The sequence below is a fragment of the Suncus etruscus genome, chromosome 7, assembly GCF_024139225.1.
Source record: "Suncus etruscus isolate mSunEtr1 chromosome 7, mSunEtr1.pri.cur, whole genome shotgun sequence".
Lineage (NCBI taxonomy): Eukaryota > Metazoa > Chordata > Mammalia > Eulipotyphla > Soricidae > Suncus > Suncus etruscus.
Genome location: NC_064854.1, coordinates 13,570,249 through 13,594,147, shown reverse-complemented (window position 1 = coordinate 13,594,147; position 23,899 = coordinate 13,570,249). Strand labels below are relative to the sequence as shown.

Below are 23,899 nucleotides of genomic sequence, written 5' to 3'. Positions count from 1 at the left end.
CTTGGTTCTTATTAGTGTTCTGTTCAACTCGATCCATGGTTTCTTGGAGTCCGTTGAGCACCTTCCATATTGCTAGTCTAAAGTCCTTATCTGAGAGGTTGATTAGCTGGTTGGTCATTATCTGGTCCTCAGAATTGTCATCTTCATTCTCTATGTCTGATGCTGGCCTGCGTTGTTTCCCCATTGTCACACTTGTATTGTGGGTTTTTCTACGTGTTGTGGTGGTATTCATTGTCTATATGATGCAGGCAGCACACTCCTCTGGCTCTTCCCTTTCTGGATGGGCTGACTTGCCTCTAAGGGAGGGGAGTCCTCCGTGGATGAAGCCTCACACTGGGTCAAATCTTAGGCCCGAGCATGCAACATAGAAGACAGTCTGGAGAGAAATGTTTGCTTCTGTGATATAGCACCGTTCTTAGTGTAATTTTTCCTTCTTGTTGCAATGGTGTTCTTTCCTTAGAAAGAGTGTACGGCCGCGTAGCGAAGCAGACATATACAGTTCAAACTCACAGTTTTTCACAGTTGGGCCCCACTGGGCCGGTGTACTTTCGTGGGTTTTCCCCGCCTGGTGTCACATACAGGGAGCCAGCTTTTGCAAAGTCTTGCCGGTTTTCATGCTCTGTCAACAATCCTAATTTGAAGTTTAAAATATTAATTAGAATGGTTAATAAGTAGTTCAAAATTTTTAAGTAAAATGGTTAATGAGCACTGTAGAAGGAGTCTTCACTTTGAAGTATGATAGCATCTGCTTTAAATAAACAGGTTCCCTTTAAAATAGTTTCACAGTAGAACAATAAGACAGCTGCAATAAAGTGTTAAAATTTCAATTATTAAACACAAGAACATAAACAGGTATGAAAAACTGACTTTAAAAAGCAAATAAATGAAAAAAAGCAAATAAATGTCACTACATTGAAGACCTAAAGTTAATAATTTTTAAATTGCCAAGAAATCCATGTTTAAATTTTATATACTAAATTATCAAAATGTTTAGATCATTATAAAATATATGTAAAGACATTTAATTCATTTCCACACTTAGATCTTAAGACCAAAATTATATTTGAAACATGTTGACAACCTGCTTATAAAATTTAGTTACTTTCATGATATTAATTACTCCTAAAATTAACAATATCATTTAAAAAGGCTAACCACAACATTTTCCTCATAATTTATTTGACTGAACCCAATTCCATTTATTGAAACTGACTTAAATACTTTTTTGTGGGCACAGTTTCACTCGTAAATATGTCAATAAAAGGTAGATATATTGAACAAGATGAATAACAGGATCCAGTGGCAGGTGAGATGGAATGTGCAGATAATGAGCTCTGTCTCGTCAGGTCGGGGATGTACTGATAATGGAACCTATCTCTGGCAGGTGGAATATACAGATAAAGGGATCATAAATGTTTACATTTACTTCTCGAGGAGACCTGCTTTATGGCTCTCTGTTTGATGCCCTTAAGCCTTAAATTGTTAACAATTGCTTCTCAAATCTGCCTGCTTTTAGCAAATTTCTATGTCTATGCTTGTCATAAGGCCCTGCATTTCTTTCTTTTTTTTTTTTTTTTTGGTTTTTGGCCACACCCGGCATTGCTCAGAGGTTACTCCTGGCTGTCTACTCAGAAATAGCTCCTGGCAGGCACGGGGGACCATATGGGACTCCGGGATTCGAACCAACCACCTTTGGTCCTGGATCAGCTGCTTGCAAGGTAAACACCGCTGTGCTATCTCTCTGGGCCCGGCCCTGCATTTCAACCCTGAATTTTCTGTCTGTACTTAAAGGGGCTCCCTACAAATTCCCCCCTTCTTCTAATATAAAGCAAGGTTAAAAGTATAACATGCTAACTATAACTATGAGGTTATATTGTTTAATAACTATCCTATATTCTAAATTATTATATACAGTTCTATATAGTTGATTAAGCATCCTGAGCCCGAGTATTTTATAATAGTATTCTCAGGGATCAAAATTTTCCTTTGATAGGTTACATACTATTCAGGTATAGTGAAAGATTATCAGGTTTCAGCTCCCAAATAAGGTGTCGCCTGTGTAACAAAAGCAGAAGGAAGTCAATGTTCCCATGGCAATACTAGAGAAAATTATCCAAACATAGGAATATAGCCAATAGTATTCAATGACTACTTTCAGCTGAGCTTGTACTAGTTACCACCCCACCATTCTCCAGAAATCATACCAATCTTCCCACGCAGGCATACAGCTCTTTCTATAACCATGCCTAGTCTCCTGACCCTTCCTGAAATCCAATTCAAAATTTGTGGACTTCAATATATTGCCAAAGGTTTTATGTTTATGTCCACAACTTGTTAGTGCTAAAAATTTCCCTTCCGTTTTGCTCTGTTCAAGGTTGCAAGTAAAAGGTTACTCAATGTAACCTGTGATTTTACAGTTTCAGAAACTGGTAAGAAAAATGTAGAAAAATTTTAAATAGGAATATTTTGGGGATTAAGATTTTATGAATGTGGCAAGACTCTAGATTACTTTTTAAAATTTAGTTAAACATCACTGCTCCTACCTTAAAAATAAGGCCTCAACAGTGGCCCCTTGTCCCCATAGCACCTCCTGCTCTCCCTGTAATATCTCTCAGCTTTTCATCACCCAGTCCAACTGCTATGTCCTTCCAGTCACCTATATAGATCCTAATTTACTGTGACTCCTAGTGGATCATTGTCTATGTGCCATGTTCTTTTAGTTTTAACATTTACTGTGCTGTAATGCCTAAGCTGTTTCCCGCCTAAAGTTTGCCCTAAAAAGCCTTGTCCTTACCTTCAATAAATGCTCTGACAATGCTTCCCTATGAGTGGTCTGTGTCTCACAGCCTTCCTTTTTTCTCCCGGGTCTAGTCTCTGAGGCTATGAGCTGGAAGAAACCCTTATCCACCTTTGAATCAGTCACAGGGGAATCCTTACCAGAGCTTGTCAGTTTAAATAAAAATTTAAAAAATGTTAAAGATTATCTTTCAATAATTTACTATGAAGTACTCATACTTCTAAGTACATATAAAACTTAACATCTAACTAATGAAAGGTTTGTTTCTAAGAATAAGTTAATGGAAGTATCTCCTATTGTTTGGAAATGGAAATGATGTAATAATATTGACTACATGTGTGTCACTCTTAGTTTTTAGATGACATGGAAGCCATGCCAGTACTCGTGTCAAACTTTACTCTCAAATACACAGATTTAGGAGAAAAGTTTTTTCCAGGTTTAGGAGACTCACATGGAAGAATTTTCCTTGATTTATCATCATAACTTTATGAATTGCATGTTGGTTACATAAAGGAATTGCAAACACAAATATAACCATGTATTTTAAACTTAAAAATATCAGAGTCAATGATTAAGATGACATAGTTTCTCTTAAAAATCTTTCGTAAATTTTCAATCACTGATTATTATTGGATAAAATATAACAATTTTAGTGGACTAAAAATGTAATAAAATGTAAATTTATTTATTTTTAAAAGTGTTCCAATTTAATGTTACTATCTTTTTTGATATACATTTATTAAAAGAAAATGCATTATAATTGACATAACTGATTATAATACATTTGTTTCAGGATGACAGGAAGCAAAGTTATCAAAAAATATAAAGAAAACAGGAGATAAAAAACACAAAGATTTGGAAAAAGAAAGGAGTTCATTAGCAGATATATTCGTGACAATTATTGTGTCACCAATAAAGTCGTTAATACAATAGCAGAAGCTTTAGTATGCTCTTGTCTTTTTTTCAGGTAGTAGGTGGTCTAGAAGAAAAGAAAGATGTGTGTGTGTGTGTGTGTGTGTATGACAATTGTTGTTTGCATAGGCACAGCAAAATATGGAAGAAATTGGAGGGAGAAAACTGGTCTAAAAACAGGGAAACCTCACTCCTGAAGTGTTTTGGCATAAGACCAACTCCAGGCTCCATGCCTACTAGGTTGTCCGACCCCTTCGACATTCTCTGTGGTTCCAGAAACAGTTATTCACCATCACAGCTGTTGCTGTTGGGTTGCTGTAGTAAAGATCCTGGTTTCTTCTTATGTTGAAGGCTGTGTGGTGTATGGAGTCTCTGGCTTTGTCTCACCAATAGGTAGCATTGCAGAGAATTCTGCCTCAAAGCAGACTGTTGCTGTTCCTAGGTTGTCATGGTGTCATAAGTACCATCTTTGAAATAAGCCAATGCCATAATGGTGATGGAGCCTTCCTTGTTAAGAGTTCTTATTCCTGGTGATGGTGTAGGAAATCATGTTTTTCCACAGACAATTTCCACCATTCAGGGATGAATGGTCAATGTCCAACCAGCTGAAGTCTAAGCCAAGTCACTATGCCAGGAGTTCAGGGTGTAAAGTCCCACTGCAGTTTAAAATGTGCTCCCATCTCTGTTAGATAAGAACTTGTTTGCATATGCAATCTTTTCCCATTTTACTGTGAGTATGCAAAAAGGAAGAATGGCACAAGGTATTACTGGTGCATTTGGAGATTGAGGTATCAAGAACAACAATCCCCATAAACTTTTTCTTATATGGCCTCTAGACAAAGACTTGTCTACTAGAATTCTATACCAAACAGATCTCGAGGACGGGGAAATTGTTGTTACATGAGAAAATATTTGGTCACAGATATGCATATTGAAGGAATGTAATTAAAGAAATATTCAAAAGAGATTCTTATATCCTTTTTAAGTCTTTTGAAATAGGCGGAAAAGGGGTAAGATCTGGAATCCAACTTCAACTTGTGAGTTAGTTTTTGGAAGCTAGCAAAGATGGCTCCCAGCAGTTATATATTAGTGACTGAGAAGCACAGGGCTTCTCAGTCACCAAATCCCATAGCAAGCAAAAGTCCATGGTAGAAGAAGGTGAAGGGAGGGGGCCATCGAAAGCAAGTCAATAGTAGCTGAGTGTCAGTGTTTCTCATGTAGGGAATCTATATTTTCACTTTGGGAGCTGTTTGACATCTGACAGGGGTGGGGAAGATGTTCTGCTTTGTGAGGAGTAAAGCTCATGGAGTGCTATCCTTGGGTATTGGGCATTCCATTTTCTTTCCTAGAACAATCTAAAATTATGAGCATTGTGAAATCATGGTTACAAAGTACAATTAGAAATGAAGACTGATGAGAAAGAATTCCAGTGCAAGGAGGTTTACTGCACAGCCCTGTGTATGGCCATGGAAGGGGCTAGTTTCTCTTCCCCCACACTCCCTGGGGACCTGGCTGCTCAGTCTTATTGTAAAGGTCTGACTTGGAGGTCCCATATCCCTGCTCTAGGGTTCAGAACAGGGGTCCTATCGGCCAGCTTCCCTACTCAAAGACATCTCAGTTGCCAGTTGCAAGAAGAATGGTGAAATCCTGGTATCTGGGGTCTGCCAATAAAATTTAAATTTAAATAAAATATTTAAGTATATTTACTAGTATCTACATCTCAAGGGTATTATTGTGAACTATATATATTCTCAATACTTTTCTTTATACTTTGAACGAACAGACTGAGTTACTATTTTGATGTTAGAAACTGAGAATGACAACCAAGTCAAGTTTTGAGAGACAATGCAAATCACACAAAGGTGGTTTATTACCAGTGGACTGGAGTCCAACATTTCCTGACCCACCAGGTGGTGCTGGGACCCCACACAGCATCAAGCTAAGGCTTATATAGTACTCCATAGGCTTAGAAGTATCTCGTTGGTGCACAAAGATGCATTCATTCAAAAATAGCAAAAAGAAAAAGTAAGAGGAAAAAAGGCGTGCAACCTTGTTACAATCATGGGTCCTTGCTGTCCTCAATCCATTCCATACATGTCCAGGTATTATGGATAACAGATGTGCTAAGAGATTTATCTGGGAGGAGGCCTGCATTCCTGACCAGGAGAAACATTTTTTATCTGGCCTTTCATTCCTATACTCTGATGTGACTAGAAATTTTTCCTTAAGGAAGCAGAATACAGAAGCAAAAGCAAGATTAATTATAATTAATTCTAAATCCCTAATTCCAAACCTTAAAAAGCAAGCACATTCACTTAACCTATATTATTATTATTATTATTATTATTATTATTATTATTATTATTATTATATTTTTAACTTATAAGGGAGTAATGAGTGAATGTGGATTTTTCCTTGACTAAAAAGTATATAAGCTGTTTGTCCATACGCCTCGGGGTCCTTTGCCTCTGTCCTGTAGTGGGAATGCACTGGACCCTTACCGGTCAGAATAAAGAATTCGCTTGTGCTTTTGCCTGAGTGTCAGTCTCTTCATTCCTCCTCATCGGGCAGTTGGACTACAGGACTTTCGGACCTTTCATTTGGCGAGCCACCCAGGAGTCCTCATTCTGCCCAGAGCAGAGCTGTGAACAGGCAGCTTGGTGAGATCCAGTATATTGTTGTTGTAATATATGCTTGTTCTGTTCTTGTTGTTAGGTCCATAAGTGGTGAGGAGCAGACTTTGGTGTGACTTAGGACAAGGGTCCCCACCTGAAGTGGAAACCAGGTGGTAGTGAGTTGACGACCTGAAACTATAAGTCACGACCCTGGAGGCACCCCAGGTGATCATTAATTATAGCAGCAGGAAGACGTTCCTAGGTTGCTGAGAGGAATTGTCTGCTGGTGGACTGCTGGAATAAGTTTGTTTGTTTCTTGTTGTTTTGTTGGGTCTTCTTTTCATGTCTAGTTTAGATTGCATTTCTAACTACTTCTCAGCCGGGGGTTCAAGCAGCTCTACTGGTCTGCATGCTATTAACATTATGATAGGTCTTAGTCTTTTCATTTTTTTTAATAATCTTCTGAATTAGCCATTGTGGTAGAGAGTTTCAGATTCCTAGATAATATGGGTCAGAATCAAACCACTCCACTGACTCTGACACAAGAACATTGGGCAGAAATTAAGGCAAGAGCACTTGAAAGTGATCCTTTGTGATTAGGAAAGGTAAATGGCAGACTTTCTGTTTGGCTGAATGGCCTACTTTTTAGGTGGGCTGGCCCCCAGAGGGGTCTTTTCATCTTCCTCTAATTCGCAAGGTGAAAAGTGTTATATACCAATCAGAACCACAGGGGCACCCTTACCAGGAACCCTACATTTTGACCTGGGAAGATCTCTGTGAGAACCCACCTGAATGGATGCACCTGTTTTTTACCCCCTTTTCTTCTAATACCCCTGAGCCGCTCTCTTTACAGCTGCCCTTGAAGCTCAGTGTTCTTCCTGTAAAGGCCAAAGAAGATCCTGAGTTAAAGCTTAAAGGCGAGCGGACAGTGTCCCACATTTACCTGGACACCACTGATCTCCTTCTTTTTGACCCCCCCCCTTTACAGGCCACCTGTGCAAGCTCCAACTGCACCAATAGAGGAGAGGAGGGAAGAGCTAAGATCGGGGTCTCCAGCAGGCTCAGGGTCCTCATTACCTCCTTTTCCACTCTCACCCCCGGATTCTGTCTTGGGGGAGGGACGCACAGGCCTGGCTGCGGGACCGTAGTCAGCAACTAGACCAGGACCCTACCCCTGAGGCCCTACCCATTATGCCATTGAGACCAGTGGGACTGGTAATATCAAATGGGAGGGGAGGGGAAATGCCCACTCTTCAATATTGGCCTTTCCCATCTTCAGACTTGTATAATTGGAAACTTAACCACCCTTCTTTTTCTGAAGACCCTACTAGGCTAATTAACCTTTTAGATTCCTTGATGAATACCCACCAACCTACGTGGGATGACTGTCAGAAGCTGCTCCGGATGCTTTTTACTACTGAGGAACAAGACAGAATCCTGGTGGCAGCTGGGAAAAACGTTATTAGCTTAGATGGCCTCGTAACCACTAGACCTGATATAATTGATGATGCCTTTCCTCTCTGGAGACCGGACTGGGATCCAAACCATCCTGAAGGTAGGGGTAACCTGTCCACCTATCGCCAGACTCTGATGAGAGGTCTCTGACAGGCAGCTAGAAAGCCCACTAATTTGGCTAAGGTAAAAGAGGTAATTCAGGGACTGAAGAACCACCTGCTTTTTTTTTTTTTTAGAAAGATTAATGGAGGCATGTAGGAGGTACACCCCTTTTGACCCTACCTCCGAGACTCATCAGGCCTCGGTTATTATGGCTTTTGTAGGGCAATCTGCAGTAGACATTAGGAAGAAACATCAAAGACTAGAGGACATTCAGGGAAAAACTTTACAGGATTAATTAAGAGAAGCTGAGAAAGTATTTAGCAAAAGAGAAACAAAGGAAGAGAGAGAAGAAAGATGAGAATGGGAAGAAAATAAGGACAATGAGAAGAAAATAGCTGAAGAAAAAGAAAAAGAGGAAAGGGAAAGAAAGAAAGAAAGAAAGAAAGAAAGAAAGAAAGAAAGAAAGAAAGAAAGAAAGAAAGAAAGAAAGAAAGAAAGAAAGAAAGAAAGAAAGAAAGAAAGAAAGAAAGAAAGAAAGAAAGAAAGAAAAGAAAGAAAGAAAGAAAGAAAGAAAGAAAGAAAGAAAGAAAGAAAGAAAGAAAGAAAGAAAGAAAGAAAGAAAGAAAGAAAGAAAGAAAGAAAGAAAGAAAGAAAGAAGGAAAGAAGAAAGAAGGAAGGAAGGAAGGAAGGAAGGAAGAGGAAGGAAGAAGGAAGAAAGGAAGAAAGGAAGAAAGGAAGAAAGGAAGAAAGGAAGAAAGGAAGAAAGAAAAAGAAAGAAAGAGAAGGAAGGAAGGAAGGAAGAAGGAAGGAAAAGGAAGAAAGAAAGAAAAAAGAAAGGAAGGAAGGAAGAAGGAAGGAAGGAAGGAAGGAAGAAAGAAAGAAAGAAAGAAAGAAAGAAAGAAAGAAAGCAAGAAATATAGAAAAGGAAGAAGAAAAGGATGAAGGAAAAAAGAAAGAAAGAAAGAAAGAAAGAAAGAAAGAAAGAAAGAAGGAAAGAAAGAAAGATAGAAAAGGAAGAAAAGAAAGAAAGAAAGAAAGAAAGACCAAAGGGATAGAAGGAGAAATAGATCCATCCCAGTCCTTTTGGTCATGATCAGATGATCAGATGCTTCCAAGAAGCTCACCGTTGAGCTTCCTGATAAGCCTTTCTAATGAATATACAATTTGGTTTGGTAGGTTGAAAATTTTTTGAAGATGATGTTGATAATTATTGACTAATGGGAATGTTTTCGATCTATATGTCCTCTAGAGAACTAAGTGTATCAAGTATTAAATGTTATGTATATTTTACTACAAGAACAAAAGGTTTTAGTTTTAGCACTTATTAAAATTACATCAGGCAAAAATATCTCTTGTTTATTATTTTAGTATTTAGAATATTGGACTTTGATTATTACTTTGAATGGGAAGAATTTTGAAGTCATGTAAAATTGCAACCCTAAACATATATGCAGTCATGTTAGCCAGGTTTCTTAAATAAATAAATAAATAAAAATATATAAAATAAATAGTCACTTAGACCCTAGACTTTAAGTGTGCAGGACAGAAATCAGCCTGTTTATTTTTTCCACTAATTTTTTCATGTTCCTCTGGGCAAAGGCTTTCTTCTCCCTGGACCTCAGTTTCCAAATTAGCAAAACTGGCTCATCAATTCTCCAAGCTCCTGTTCTTCCTTGAACACATTTCACACTTACTTTTTCCACTCTGGAGAATATTATGTTCTCTTAAACTTGTATTTCCTCTTTGTCTTCTCATGTCTTTTAAATTAAGTTCTTCTCAATAAAAACTATTTTGCTTTACCACCACCCCCACCCCCAGGAAAAAAAAAAAAACCTAGTGAAACTTTGTGAAAACCTACCTTCAGCTCACAGAGAAGTACAGTAGCCTGGGGCTATGCAAACTCAGAAATTCCTGAACCTGTGACCTTCCTGCTGTGCCTGGCAATCATGCAGACATGTTAGCTCATAGGCTAGCACTGTCCAGTACCCTCCACTAAGAGAAGGTCTGAGAGGAACACCTGCATAATGATTGAATAGGGCATGTCTCCAATTCAGCAGCTCCACTTTCAGTGCATTTAGAAAGCTAATGTGTGGACATTGGAATTAGAACAAGCTTGGGAATGCCAGCACTAGGACCTGTCTGAAAAGCTGCAACAAATTTCTGGGCTTCCTTGGACCTCTTTATGTCTCATAATAGAATGCTCTAGAAAATATAATGAGTTTTAATACACTAAAATATGGTTTATTGACAGGTGCTTAAGAACTGCTAGCTGTCTGCATGATTGTTGTGCCATTTTCTTGAGATTAGCATAATTCATTGGGGACAGCCATTGGTACAAGGCAGTGAAAGTGGCATAAAAGATGAGTAACAACATACATTGTCTTGTGAAAGATTTTATAATTCTTTTACAATATTTGTCAGGTCTATCTCACTTTGAAGTTTAGTATATGAAATATACAGTACCTTAAGTATATTTCCATATTCTCTATTCCCTCCTGAATATTCTGCCCCATATTACTGTGCAGCAAATGCATATTTCTTGACTCTTTACCAAAGTAATACAGCCAGTAAATTTGGTAGTTGTGCCAGGAAATTTTGTTGTGTAGAGTTGTTCATTTGTACTTGTATTAAGTCATTTCTGGAATGACAGCCAATAGATAACAGATTGGACAGAGGCTATATAATCTGAGAGTTAGGCAATATGCAGTCATTGGTTAATGTAGCTGGGTGAAATTTTAGTTTATTGCTTTTGCCAAAGTGCATCTACTGTCTTGCTAAGGAGAGCAGAATTAAGATGGGCAGAAAAGTGATTTTATTCCTGATTGTGGGGGTCTTTGGCGCATGGTACCTGTGCACACCCCTTCCAGCAAACACTGAGCAGCCCTGGGCAATTATGTGTGTGGAAGCATGTCTGAAGACTATATCAAAATTGGTAAGTGGAGAATTTTATGATTTGTAATACCAGTTTAATGTTTTTCTGCTCTCTTGAGAAGTTCACTTTTTTTTTTTTTTTGGTTTTATTTTGGTTTCTTTGTTTTATGGGTATTTTTTTGGCCATGCCAGGTGTAGCTCAGGAGTTACTCCAGGCTCTGCACTCAGAAATCACTCCTGGAAGATTCAGAGGATCATATAGCATGCCATGGATCAAACCCTGTTGCCCACATGCAAAGCAAAAACCCTACAAGCTGTATTATCGCTCTGGTCCTTAAAAGATTTGTCAGCTGATTTGAAAAGCATATTTTAACATCCAGAAAGACAATGAAAGGAGTGCAAGAACTTTGATTTTTAATATTAAAAGATAGTGTGCTGTCAAGGAAGAAAAAAGTCTTCATGGGAGTGAAGAAGCCCAGTAGAAAGGCTGAATAATAGACTATTCTGTTCTGATACTTACCCAGGACCAGGCTACTAAACAGACGCATTTTTAAACAGGATGGCTGGGAAAAAAATTAAAGGAGATGAGAAATATATGGTTCCCTGGCTAGGAGAGCTATTTCAGGGACAGAGAAGACCTTAGCTGCCTTTTTGCTGAAGGTGATTACTTGCTTTCCAAGACAGTCATTTCCTCCTTTTACTTTCTCTGCACTGATCTACCTTCTGATAATAAAGACAAGCAAATACCAAACATGCTGTAAGTCTGGGATGGGAGGCACAGGCTGTGTTAACATCAGTCTCAGACCCTTGGCCCTATAACAGCACTGGGGTCCTTGGCCTCAAACCCTCTGCTGTCCTCTCTTAGAGCACCTCCTTCAAAATTTGTTAATTCACACAAAGGTTTTAGGGTAGTTGCAAATAGTGAGTTTTGGACACTCAGGCTTAACAGCACAGGCTGTTGAAAGTAGACCTGTCTGACAGACATAGAAGTCTGTCATAGAAGCCTGAAAGAATCCAGAGAAACATGTTTTGATCCAGTGGGCCAGTGACAATCAACTTCCAAAATTCTGTTCCCCCGTGTGTTTGGGACCTAGCATCCCCCATGTTATTACCTGAAAAGAACAGTTTCCAGGCTGATGACCAGAGATAATTTATCCCATTCTAACTATGCTTATATAGGGCAAGAAATATTGGATTTCTTCAAGCTGGTAGGGCCAGGGATAGCAGAAGGACAGTAAGGGAGAAAAATAGCATAAATTTTGGAGCTTAGAAATGTCTCAGGAGAATGGCAGTGGAAATAATATTAGGCTGATAGGTAATACCTTAAACAGAGCTCTCTGCAAGGAGGACAGAAGGCCTGGAGTCGAGCATTAGAGTAATGACTGATAATGGGGAGATGTCACCCCTCTTTGTGCTGTCCTTCATCAGCTCTGAAATGGTATCTATGAAGCTTTCTTCTCAAGAATATTCCCCAGAGAAGTTGCTCGATACGGTGCCCCAAGATAGCTGTTTTAAAGGATTCCATCTGCCAATTGGTTTGGGAAAAGCAATATTGTTCCCCCCCCCACCAAAATTTCCCCCTTTCCGTTTGAAAATTGCAAGAAATTAAGTTGGTCTTGACGTGCCATGCTCTCTGCATGGATTAGTCTTTCGACAGGTGGCATGATTCCAGAATCAGAAAAATGAAGATGATAAGTACAGTTGTACCAGAACTGCCTGTATTGTGGGCAAGGCTTTGCCACCATGATCTCAGACTGAGATTCTGCAGTACATGTGCAATTTTCTTGGCTAAATTTTCAGAAAGAATGCCTGAAAGTTCATCTCTGAGCACTGGAACAATCTCATTCTGAAGGTCATGTGTGTCCAGAGGCATATTTCCTACAAGTCAGCTGCTGGTATCAGAGTAGGCCCCATGTTGAGTGGTTCATTATGTATTAGGGAGATGACACAAAGTAGGAACTATTCCAATCACAAAATAGCCCCATTTTTTGTTTTAAGATATTGACCTATGCTGCATCCAGAATAGTGCTTAGGCAAATTATTCAATCTTTGCTCAATGTTGTGAATGATCATGGCCTGAATTCTTCAGAAGTGGTGTGAGTTATTCTGTAATGTTTTGATAAAATCACGCTTCTGAACTGAGGTTATAAATATCAAACCTGTGGGGCCATAGAGATAGCATGGAGGTAAAGCATTTGCCTTGCATGCAGAAGGATGGTGGTTTGAATCCCGTCATCCCATATGGTCCCCTGAGCCTGCCAGGAAAGATTTCTGAATGTAGAGCCAGGAGTAACCTCTTAGCACTGCCGGGTGTGACCAAAAACAAAAACAAAAACCTAACAAACAAACAAAAATATAAATGTCATACCTGCAACACATCGGTACTGGTGACAACATATAATCTCAAGAATATCAGGAGTATAGGGAATCTAATGAGTCACAAGAGCATTAGAGAAGGCATGCCACAACTTCTGTCATGAGTCCTGTAGTCTTGCTGCCACTCTGGGTTCAGGTTTACTGACAGCCATATGAGTGACCTAGGTTTTAATAAGATTATGCTGTGGGAAGTACCTTCAATTTAGCAGGAAGAATTAAGACAGATAAACAAGGCACAATCATAATATGCAAGTTGCTTAGAAAGAAAGACAAGGACATGGATATTTCTTTACTACAGACAGGAAAAATGAGATATGTAAAAGAGTGGAGTTTTTAGAGGTTATTCTTTTCTTTCTGAAGGGGTCCTTTATGGTAAAGCAATCACAGATTAGCAAGACCCCAAGCAAAATGATATTTTTTAAAATTACTTTATTAAACACCATGATTACAAGGTTGTTTTTAATACAGAACCTATGAAGTTTCTAGAACCAAACCCATGTCATGCTTTAAAAGGGTATGTCTGATTTTACATTGGATTCTAACTGGAGGTTCTATTATCCATCTATGGATAGAGAAAATAGACTTAACACCAAAAACATGTCTCTGAAATGAAGCATGGTGTTCTCCCCACTCTTACAATTAACATACCAAACTATTTGTTTAGTGGTTTTTGGGTCACACCCGGCAGTGCTCAGAGGTTATTCCTGGCTCCATACTCAGAAATTGCTCCTGAGATGCCGGGATTCGAACCGATGACCTTCTGCATGAAAGGCAAATGCCTTACCTCCCTGCTATCTCTCCGACCCCACCAAATCATCTTTATTAAAAGTGGCTGTTTTTTCTTTTATAAATGCAGTAAGAAGAGGAATAGTAACTTTTAATCAGATTTAATTAAGTCAGAGCAAGGTAGCCTTTCCCAGGAAGCTTTTGGTTATGTATTAATAGCAGGCCAGAGGTTACTCTTTTTGTTTATCTAACCCCAGAGGGTCATTCTAGGTCTCAGAAGAGATGGGGGGTCCACTTATTCCATTTTCTTAAAGTAAGTGTCAGTGATGGTCACTTTAAGACATCACCCCTATAATCAATATACTTAAGCTCTTGGTCTATTCCATGTCATAAACCAGGTGGCACAAAGCCTGCCCCAGGGTCTATCTGAAGCCCTCATTGGAACCCACATCTTGAAATGTGAGAATTTAAGGCCAGTGTCAGAGCAACTGAAACTTAAATCAGGCCAATAGGACAAGTCTTTAGTTTTCTGTAAAAACTCACCTGAAACATTTGAATTTTTAGTTCAGTAGGTTTCACTTGAGGTTTCAAAGTATGTAAATTTTGTTACTTTAATTTTAATCAACAGATTTGTTACTCTACTAAGAGATAGGAATTCCTTTACCATTTTTCAGAAATTTTACTGGAATGGGAATATTCCAATATTCCCAATATTCTTGCATTTATATTGTGATGAAGTATTAAATATACAAAAGGTATTGAGAAAACTGTCTCCATTATTACCATAGATGCAGTTTACCTTTTTATCATGGGCCATAGAGCAAAAGAAGTACTGTTAAAATCAATAGCTTAATCAGCAATATTGAATCTATGAAGATAACTTTGATTTTCCATAACTTTTAAGTATCTAGTGTTGTATTACAGCCATTTAGATGGGCTGGATGGTGGTAGATGGTGATGGAGGGATGAGAGGTCTTTCTCCTCCAGCTTAGACCAGGCAACTGAAACCCCCTTCCGCTGGCGGGTCTGCAAGTACAGGATAGTGGCAGGGAGAAAATCCACAACAGTCCTGTTCCAAAAGATATCAGCTTTATTTTATGCCCTAGCCAACAGGTGTGGCTCCTCTCATAATCTTTTATGCTGGATCCCTATTCTGCCCTGCATTGTACCTTGTCTCTCAGCCATATCTTCTCCTGCTCCTTTCTCTCTTGGAGCATCCTCCCAAATCCTCTTTCCAAAATCCATTCTCTTTCTGGCCCCTCAAGCAAATCTTATTTGAGACCTTCCCAAGACCCCTCCGAGAAATGGCAGGTCTTATCCTAAGATAAAGTTATGTTAGAAGATGAGCATGGGGTGACATCTCCCCCTCCCTGAATATAAATGAAGGGTAGTAAGCTTTTGTATTCCTAACTCCACCTTTAGCCAAATGTGGAAACTGATATTACCATAGCAACAAAGTTTAAAGTGTAAAATTAACATCTCAGCCTTTTCCATAAATATAACTTTTCAGCAAAATATACCTGTAACTTAAAATTTTCTTAATACTTATTTAACCAAGCACTATCCTGGAAATTTCTTGTTCCTATTTTTCTTAATACTATTTAACAAGCATTTTTTCCTGGAACTTTCTTGTTCCTATACTTCTTAATGCCATTTAACCATTTCCCCCCTGAAACTTTCATGTTCCTATTTAACCTTTCCCTACACATAAGTACAAGAACATCTATACAAAAAATACATTTTGAAAACGGGCTAATACATCAAAATACACAGTTAAACATCATGCAACTGGGAACATTAACTATGGAAAACTATAAAGCACATTTAAATCAGCAAGAAAATGACTTAGATCAAGAGATACACCTAAAGCAAAGTTAGATGCAGGTGGTTTGAAATGAAATTTTTCAATTGTGCTTCGCTCTTTATCTCCCCCACTTTTTTTTTTAATTTATGCCATCACCAAATTGTCCAAATGTGAATACACTGTGGACTTTTATTCTATCACCAACACAAAATTGTCCAGATGCTGGGCTTCTCCCAGGCCACTCACCATGTGGCTTCACTTCCATGGGTTTGGGCTGGTGCCACGCGTGCCTGCCACCTCTGGCCGCTTTTGAGCTTTTAGCCGCTTTCTTGCCTCACCAGATGGCAGGATCAGGACCCAAGTGACTGCATCAGGAGGGATGGAGCAGTCTCTGATGCTTCTTGCTGATTGCTTCGCTGCAGCTGCCTCGTCTCCCCTCCAGGCGATATTTTGAAAGCAGGGCTTGCTGACACAGCCGCCATAGCTTTTCAGCTACAGCTTCTCCACAGGGTGCATCTGGGTGTCCAGAGTTCAAAGTGTTCCAAGCTGAGAGTCCGAAATTTCCTAAGTCAAAAAACATGCTCAGGCTGAAGGTCATAATCAGAATTTAATCTGCTCTCAATACAGTCTTTTTTCTCTTCATTTTCCAATTAGGGCTCTGCATCAATCTCTGAGGAGGATGAGGTTTTTGGAAATAGGACCTTTTGTGGAAAAATCTCAGTCCTGGGCCTTGAATGGGAGTGATCCAAGCTTTCACTTCCCCTGTTTTAATGGCCCTTATGCCCCCAGAAGGGGTCTCAGCCATCTTTGAAAATAGCTCCACATGACCCAAGGTTTTGGGCTCACTCAGTTGAAAAGAGCCAAAATGAAACACAAGAACAAAAATCTCACCATGATGTCTGGTACAGGATTCAAATCACAGTCCAGGTCCCAATATGTTGTATTAAAGCCCTGCATTGTACCTTGTCTCTCAGCCATTTCTCCTCCTGCAGCTTTCTCTCTTGCAGCATCCTCCCAAATCCTCTCTCTAAAAATCCATTCTATTTCTGCCTTCCTCAGGCAAACCCTATCTGAGACCTCCCCAAGATCCTTCTGAGAAATGGGCAGGTCTTACCCTAAGGTAAAGTTATGTAAAAGATGGGGGTAGGTGACATCTAGTTTTCTAAGAGCACCATGATCATAGTCTAACAGGGGTCCTCAAGCTTTTTAAACAGGGGGCCAGTTCACTGTCCTTCAGACTGTTGGAGGGCCAGATTATAGTAAAAACAAAAATTATGAACAAATTTCTATGCACACTGCATATATCTTATTTAGAAGTGAAGAAACAAAATGGAAATAAATACAATATGTGACCCACGGGCCGTAGTTTGAGAACCATTGGTCTATAACATCTAAGGTCCTTTTCCATAGATCTTAAAAAAATGTTTTAAAATAATTCTACATATATAATATAAGGATATTCTTATAACAGTTATAATATACAATTCCTTTCTATAGAATACAGCCCTCAAAATTTCTATACATTCCTTTAACTCTTCTTCATTCCAATTTAAGAGAATTTCCTTTATTTCCAGTAAACATATTTCTATCCATTATCTTTCTTACTCCAAATATACATCTATACTCCTTATTGTCACATGCCATAAGTTTAACCTTTTATTTTGTTTACTGAACTTGAGTTTGATCTCTCAGGAAATTTTGAAACAAGTTTTTAGACATTATCACAACTAGGATGGCAAAATTGTATTATATAGTACATATTAAAGATTTTTAAGGCTTTTAGGAATTTCTTGAAATTAAAACAATTCCAGTGAGTCCAATAAATATTTTGGATATCCACATCAAATTTCATTGTACTTGACAAGAAAAGTTGGCTTCATGGTGAAAATTATGTAGAACATACTCATATTTAAGAATCTTGTCAATAGAACTTTCATCTTAAGAGGTTTAAAACAGGGCCCGGAGAGATAGCACAGCGGCGTTTGCCTTGCAAGCAGCCGATCCAGGACCAAAGGTGGTTGGTTCGAATCCTGGTGTCCCATATGGTCCCCCGTGCCTGCCAGGAGCTATTTCTGAGCAGACAGCCAGGAGTAACCCCTGAGCATCGCTGGGTGTGGCCCCAAAACAAAAAAAAAAAAGAGGTTTAAAACACTCACTAAGCTTATCATGAAACAGTGATTATTTCACACATGTAAGTACAGTTTTCTTAAGGTTAAATTAAATTTGATACCTGGTGACAAAAATGACATGAAATAAAAGTACCTTTGAAAGAGCATGTATTTCTTTGAACTACACATATTAATTAACATTATATTCCAAAAAGGTATTACAATAATTTGCAAATTTTGCTATACACATTTCCATTCTTAAAAATTCTAAAGTTAAAAAAGGGATGCTCTCTGAAGATTGAAAGTTAAAGCAGTTTCTCTTTTTTGAATAATGTGATAAACAGTTGATATATTCCCTGGGCTGAATAATTACTTGGGGGTGGGTGAGTAAAAGAGCCTAAAACCAGGAAGTCTTGGGCATTCTCTTTTTCAGGATCTGCTTATCCTCTTTCCAGAGGATTTTATTTTATTTTGTTTTTTTTTTTTTTTTTTTTTTTTTGGTTTTTGGGCCACGCCTGGCTGTGCTCAGGGGTTGCTCCTGGCTATCTGCTCAGAAATAGCTCCTGGCATGCACAGGGGACCATATGGGACACCGGGATTCGAACCAACCACCTTAGGTCCTGCATCGGCTGCTTGCAGGGCAAACACTGCTGTGCTATATCTCCAGCCCCTTTATTTTGTTTTTTGGGGGCCACACCTGGTGATGCTCAGGGGTTACTTCTGAGTATGTGCTCAGAAATCACACCTAACTTAGGGGACCATATGGGATGCCAAGGGATCAAACTATGGTTTGTCCTAGGATAGTGCTGGCAAGGCAGATGCCTTACCACTCCGCACCACTGCTCCAGCCCCTCCAGAGGATTTTAATTCCTTTAGGTCTGAGTTCCTAAACATTCCCAATGTCTTATGTCTTCATAGATCCTTGTGCTGACCTCACTAACATTTAACTAGGTGAGCAACAACAGGTGAAGAATAATACTGACAAACTCACAAATGAAGCAAGACAGACATTCTCTATTGCTAATGCAACTGTGCAGGTCTGAAAATTTCAACATGACTCTAACATTCCAGCATTCCTTAGAGTTCTGACAACAGCATGGGTGAGTGGCCACCACACTTATCCACATATACACACTTAATATACACACTTATACACTGCACATATATACATTTGATTTGATGTTTCTCTGCCTCTCTAAAAAAAAAGCCAAGAAGGAATCCAATTTTGGTCAAGAAAGACATCTCCATGGATAATGAGTCCTGTCAGTCAATTCAGACTGCCCACTTTTTCCCAACCTTCACAATCTGCTCCAAGACTGTTTCCTAGGGGAGCATATAAAGTGCTCCGCTGATACCAAAACAGGCCAATTAAATTATGGCCTCATCACTGTAAATCTAAGGCAATGAGACATTGCCACTTTTTGTTTTCTGATGTTCCCAACCTGCATTTATTTACAAAGCGTTTGGGACTCTAATTCTTAACACATCAGTTTCTCAACTTCAAAACTGTAGCTATTTATGACATGATTGTTGACTGGAGTGGGTGGAAGGTGGCCATTCAAGAGAAGCTTGAGTTCCTGGGACAGGCCAGAGTGAGTGCAGGAGGTCGCTGACTGAAGAGGGTAGAAGGCAGCCATTCAAGAGAACCTTGAGCTCCCAGAACAAGCCAGAGTGAGTACAGGAGGTTGCCGAGTAGAGCGGGTAGAAGGCGGCCATTCAAGGGAACCTTGAGCTCCTGGGACAGACCAGAGAGTGAACCTATGCTGTCTGGCAGGAAGGGGTTGGCGATTAACCAGACTTGACTGGAGAACAAGGGAAGGTCCAAAACTCAGCAACATCACCCAACATACTCACATAGAGCCACACCCCGAGAAGGGTTCAGCCTCACGCCACAGGTGGCAAAAGTGGGCTGAAACCTGAAGGCACTGCACTCCAAGCCAAGCCAATAAATGGAAAGAAAGATGGGTAAACCACGGAAAACATTAACAACAGGGGAGATGGAGAGAAATTAGAACAAGTTTCCAAGACACCAAAATGCACAGATCCAAGAGAGCAAGACCTAAAAGCAGCCATGAGAATAGAATTCCAAGCCATGCTATAAGAAATGAAAGACACACTGGCCAGAGATTACAATAAATCAATAGATAAACAAATGAACCAATTTAAACAAGAATTCCTACAAAATATGAAAAACTCCATACAAACAGAATTAAAAGAAATTCATAAATCCATAGAAAGTCAGAAGAGCAGAATTGCACAGCTCGAGAATCACATAGAACAACTCAAATATAAACTGCAAACAAAAGACAACAAAGAAGCCAACAAAGAATTAGAAAGTAAAGCACTGGAAGTAAAAGTCCAGCATGTAATGAACAAAGACAAAAGAAACAATCTAAGAATTGCAGGTATACCAGAAGGGGAGGAAACAGGGAAAGGGGAAGAACAATTAGTCAGGGAGATAATAGCAGAAAATTTTCCCACCCTCTGGAAAGATGCAGTTGCACAAATCCAGGAGGTGAAAAGACTCCCCAACAAAATAAACCCTAACAAACCAACTCCAAGACATATAGTAATTCAAATGGTAAGAAACAAAGAGAAAAGCGACCTACTTAAAGCAATAAGGGAGAAAAAAACTCTCACATACAAAGGAAGGAACATTAGAATCAAACCAGATCTCCATTATGAAATACTTCAAGCAAGAAGACAGTGGAATGACATATTTAAACAACTGAATGAAAGAAATTTTTAACCTAGAGTCCACTATCCAGCAAAACTCTCATTCATGTGGGAGGGAAGACTAAAATCATTGTCAAACAAAAATGAACTCACACTATTTGCACAAACAGAGCCGACTGTAAATGACCTACTCAGAGATGAATTACACAATCCAAAGCCCTGATTGTAACAACCACACTAAACAATACAACTGCACAACAACCCTCTCAACCCTCTCTGTCAATAATCTCCTTAAATGTTAATGGACTAAACTCTCCCATTAAAAGACACATAATAGAGAACTATATTAGAAAACATAAATCAGATTTTTGCTGCCTACAAGAAACACACCTACAAGTACAAGATAGACACAGGCTTAGAATAAAAGGATGGAAATCAATTATCCAGGCCAATGGAACTTAAAAAAAAAAAGCAGGAATGGCCATTCTTATATCAGACCCAAATTGCATTCAACCTCAAGAAAATGATCAGAAACAAAGAGGGTCACAGCTTACTGATCAGGGGAACAGTAGACCAAGAAGTGCTAATACTGGTTAATATCTACGCACCTAATGCAGAGTCAGCAAAATATGTATGGCAACTGCTTGCAAAACTGGAGAAAAACATGAAAGGAAATGTGATAGTAGTAGGAGATCTTAATTCTCCACTATAACCACTGGACAGATCCACCAGACAAAAAAATAACAAAGAAATAAGAGCCTTAAATGAAAAATTAGAAGAACTAGGGCTAATAGACTTATATAGTGCCCTCCATCCCCAGAAAGCAGAATACACATTCTTCTCAAGTCCACATGGAACCTTCTCCGGAATAGACCATGCCTTAGGATACAAATAAAACCTGCATAAAATCACAAAGGTAAGGATCATTAGAAGCACCCTGTCAGATCATTATGCAACAGAGGTCAAAATTGCCTGTAAAAAGAAACAATGGAGAAAATCCAACACCTGGAGATTAAACAACATGCTGCTCAAAAACAGCTGGATCAAAGAGGTACTCAAGGAAGAAATAAAAAGATTCCTTGAGAAAAATGACAATGAGGAAACAACTTGTCAAAACTGTGGGACACAGCAAAAGCAGTTATCAGGGGAAACTCATAGCAATGCAATCCTATGTCAGGAAAGAGGAAAACGACAAAATTAGCAGCTTAAAGGACGATCTTAAGGAGCTGGATCAATATCAACAGAGAAACCCAAACACAGGCAGAAGACATGAAATAATAAAAACCAGAGCAGAAATAAACAACATAGAAACTAAGAAAACAATACAGAAAATCAATGAGACCAGGAGATGGTTTTTTAAAAGAATAAACAAGATAGACAAACCACTGACAAGACTCACCCCCCCCCAAAAAATAAAGAGGGAAAACACCCAAACAAGCAGGATCACAAATGAAAAGGTAGAGATTACAACAGAACCCCAAGAAATCCAACACATCATGAGGACATATCATGAACAACTATACTCAGTTAGGCTAGAGAACCCAGACGAAAATGATAGATTCTTGGAAAAATACCAGCTTCCAAGACTAAAAAAGGGGGATTTAGTAAGCCTAAACAGGCCAATCACGTCGGAGGAAATTGAAACAGTAATTAAGAAACTCCCCAAGAACAAAAGTCCAGGCCCAGATGGTTTTACAGGTGAATTCTATCAAACATTCCAAGAAGAATTACTTCCACTGATCCACAGGCTCTTCCAAATCATTGAAAAGACAGGAATTCTCCCCAATTCCTCTTATGAGGCTAATATCACACTGATTCCCAAAGAGGGCAAAGATACCACCAAGAAAGAAAACTACAGACCAAACTCACTAATGAACATAGATGCAAAAATACTCATTATAATCTTAACAAACTGAATCCAGCACTACATCAAAAAGATTATACATCATGACCAAGTGGGTTTCATCCCAGGGATGCAAGGCTGTTTCAACATATGCAAATCAATCAACATCATACACCACATCAATAATAAAGACAAAAACCACATGATCATATCAACTGATGCAGAGAAGGTATTTGACAAAATCCAACACCCATTCATGTTGAAAACACTAAGCAAAATAGGTCTGGAAGGAGCCTTTATCAATATAGTTACAGCTATCTATGAAACACCCACAGCTAACATTATCCTTAATGGTGAAAAACTGAAAGCAGTCCCACTAAGGTCAGGAACTAGGCAAAGATGTCCACTCTCTCAACTCTTATTCAACATAGTCTTAGAAGTCCTAGCAATAGCAATCAGACAAAAGAAGGGAATCAAAGGAATTCAAATAGGAAAAGAGGAATTAAAACTATCTCTTTTTGTAGATGACATATATACATGGAAAACCATAAAGAGTTCACAGTAAAACTTCTAGAAACAATAAACCAATACAGCAAAGTGGCTGATTACAAAGTCAATACACAAAAGACAGAAGCATTTTTCTATACAAATAATGAAGAAGAGAAGAGAGAGATTAAATACAACTCCATTTAAAATAGTATAAAAAACATCAAGTACCTAGGAATCAACCTTCTGCTCATGGGTAGGTAGAATCAACATAGTCAAAATGACTATCTTACCCACACTTCTATATAGAGTTAATGCAATCCCCATCAAAATTCAAACATCATTCTTTAAAGACTTAGAACAATCAATCATAAAATTCATCTGGAACCACAAAAGACACAGGATAGCCAAACACATATTAAAAAACAGGAAGCTGGGTGGCATCTCTTTACCTAACCTGAAGCAATACTATAAAGACATAGTGATCTAAACAATATGGTACTGGTACAAGGACAGAGCCTCAGACCAGTGGGTTAGAACAGAATTTCCAGACATAAGCCCCCAGATATACAGTCAACTAATATTTGACAAAAGAGTCAAGAACTTGAAATAAGACAAAGAAAGTCTTTTCAGCAAATGGTGTTGGTACAACTGGAAAACCATTTATAAGAAAATGAAAATTGACCTATACCTCACCCCATGTACAAAAGTCAACTCAAAATGGATTGAAGACCTTGAAATCAGACCCGAATCTATAAAGGTTATTGAGAATAAAATAGGCAGAACACTCGAAGACCTATATATCAAAAAAGTCTTTGATGATAGAATGCCAATGGCAAGAATTTTAGCATCAAACATAAACAAATGGGACTACACCAAATTAAAAAGCTTCTGATGGCAAAAGAAACCCTACTTAACACAAGAAGACAATTAACTGACTGGGAAAAAATCTTTGCACTCAACATGTCAGATAAAGGGCTGATATCCAGAATATACAAAGCACTCAGAAAACTGAGCCCCCAAAACCAATAAAGCTATAGAAAAATGGGGAGATGAAATAAATAGACACTTCTCTGAGGAAGACTGAAAGATGACCAACAAACACATGAAAACATGCTCACCTTCACT

The 23,899-nt window shown here is 38.7% G+C and overlaps 1 protein-coding gene and 1 long non-coding RNA gene across 5 annotated transcripts in view; one reads left to right on the top strand and one right to left on the bottom strand.

Annotated features, from left to right (window-relative positions):
* The window catches only part of LOC126013276 (uncharacterized), a 234,190-nt gene that overhangs the window by 39,576 nt on the left and 170,715 nt on the right, over positions 1-23,899 (bottom strand). The window lies entirely within an intron of this gene.
* LOC126013249 (arylacetamide deacetylase-like) overlaps positions 10,610-23,899 on the top strand; it is a 184,390-nt gene continuing 171,100 nt past the window's right edge. For all 3 annotated transcript variants that reach the window (XM_049776267.1, XM_049776268.1, XM_049776269.1), the window contains exon 1: positions 10,610-10,813. In XM_049776267.1, coding sequence (XP_049632224.1) covers positions 10,676-10,813 — 138 coding nt within the window. In that variant the 5' untranslated portion in view covers positions 10,610-10,675. The remainder of the gene's footprint in view (positions 10,814-23,899) is intronic.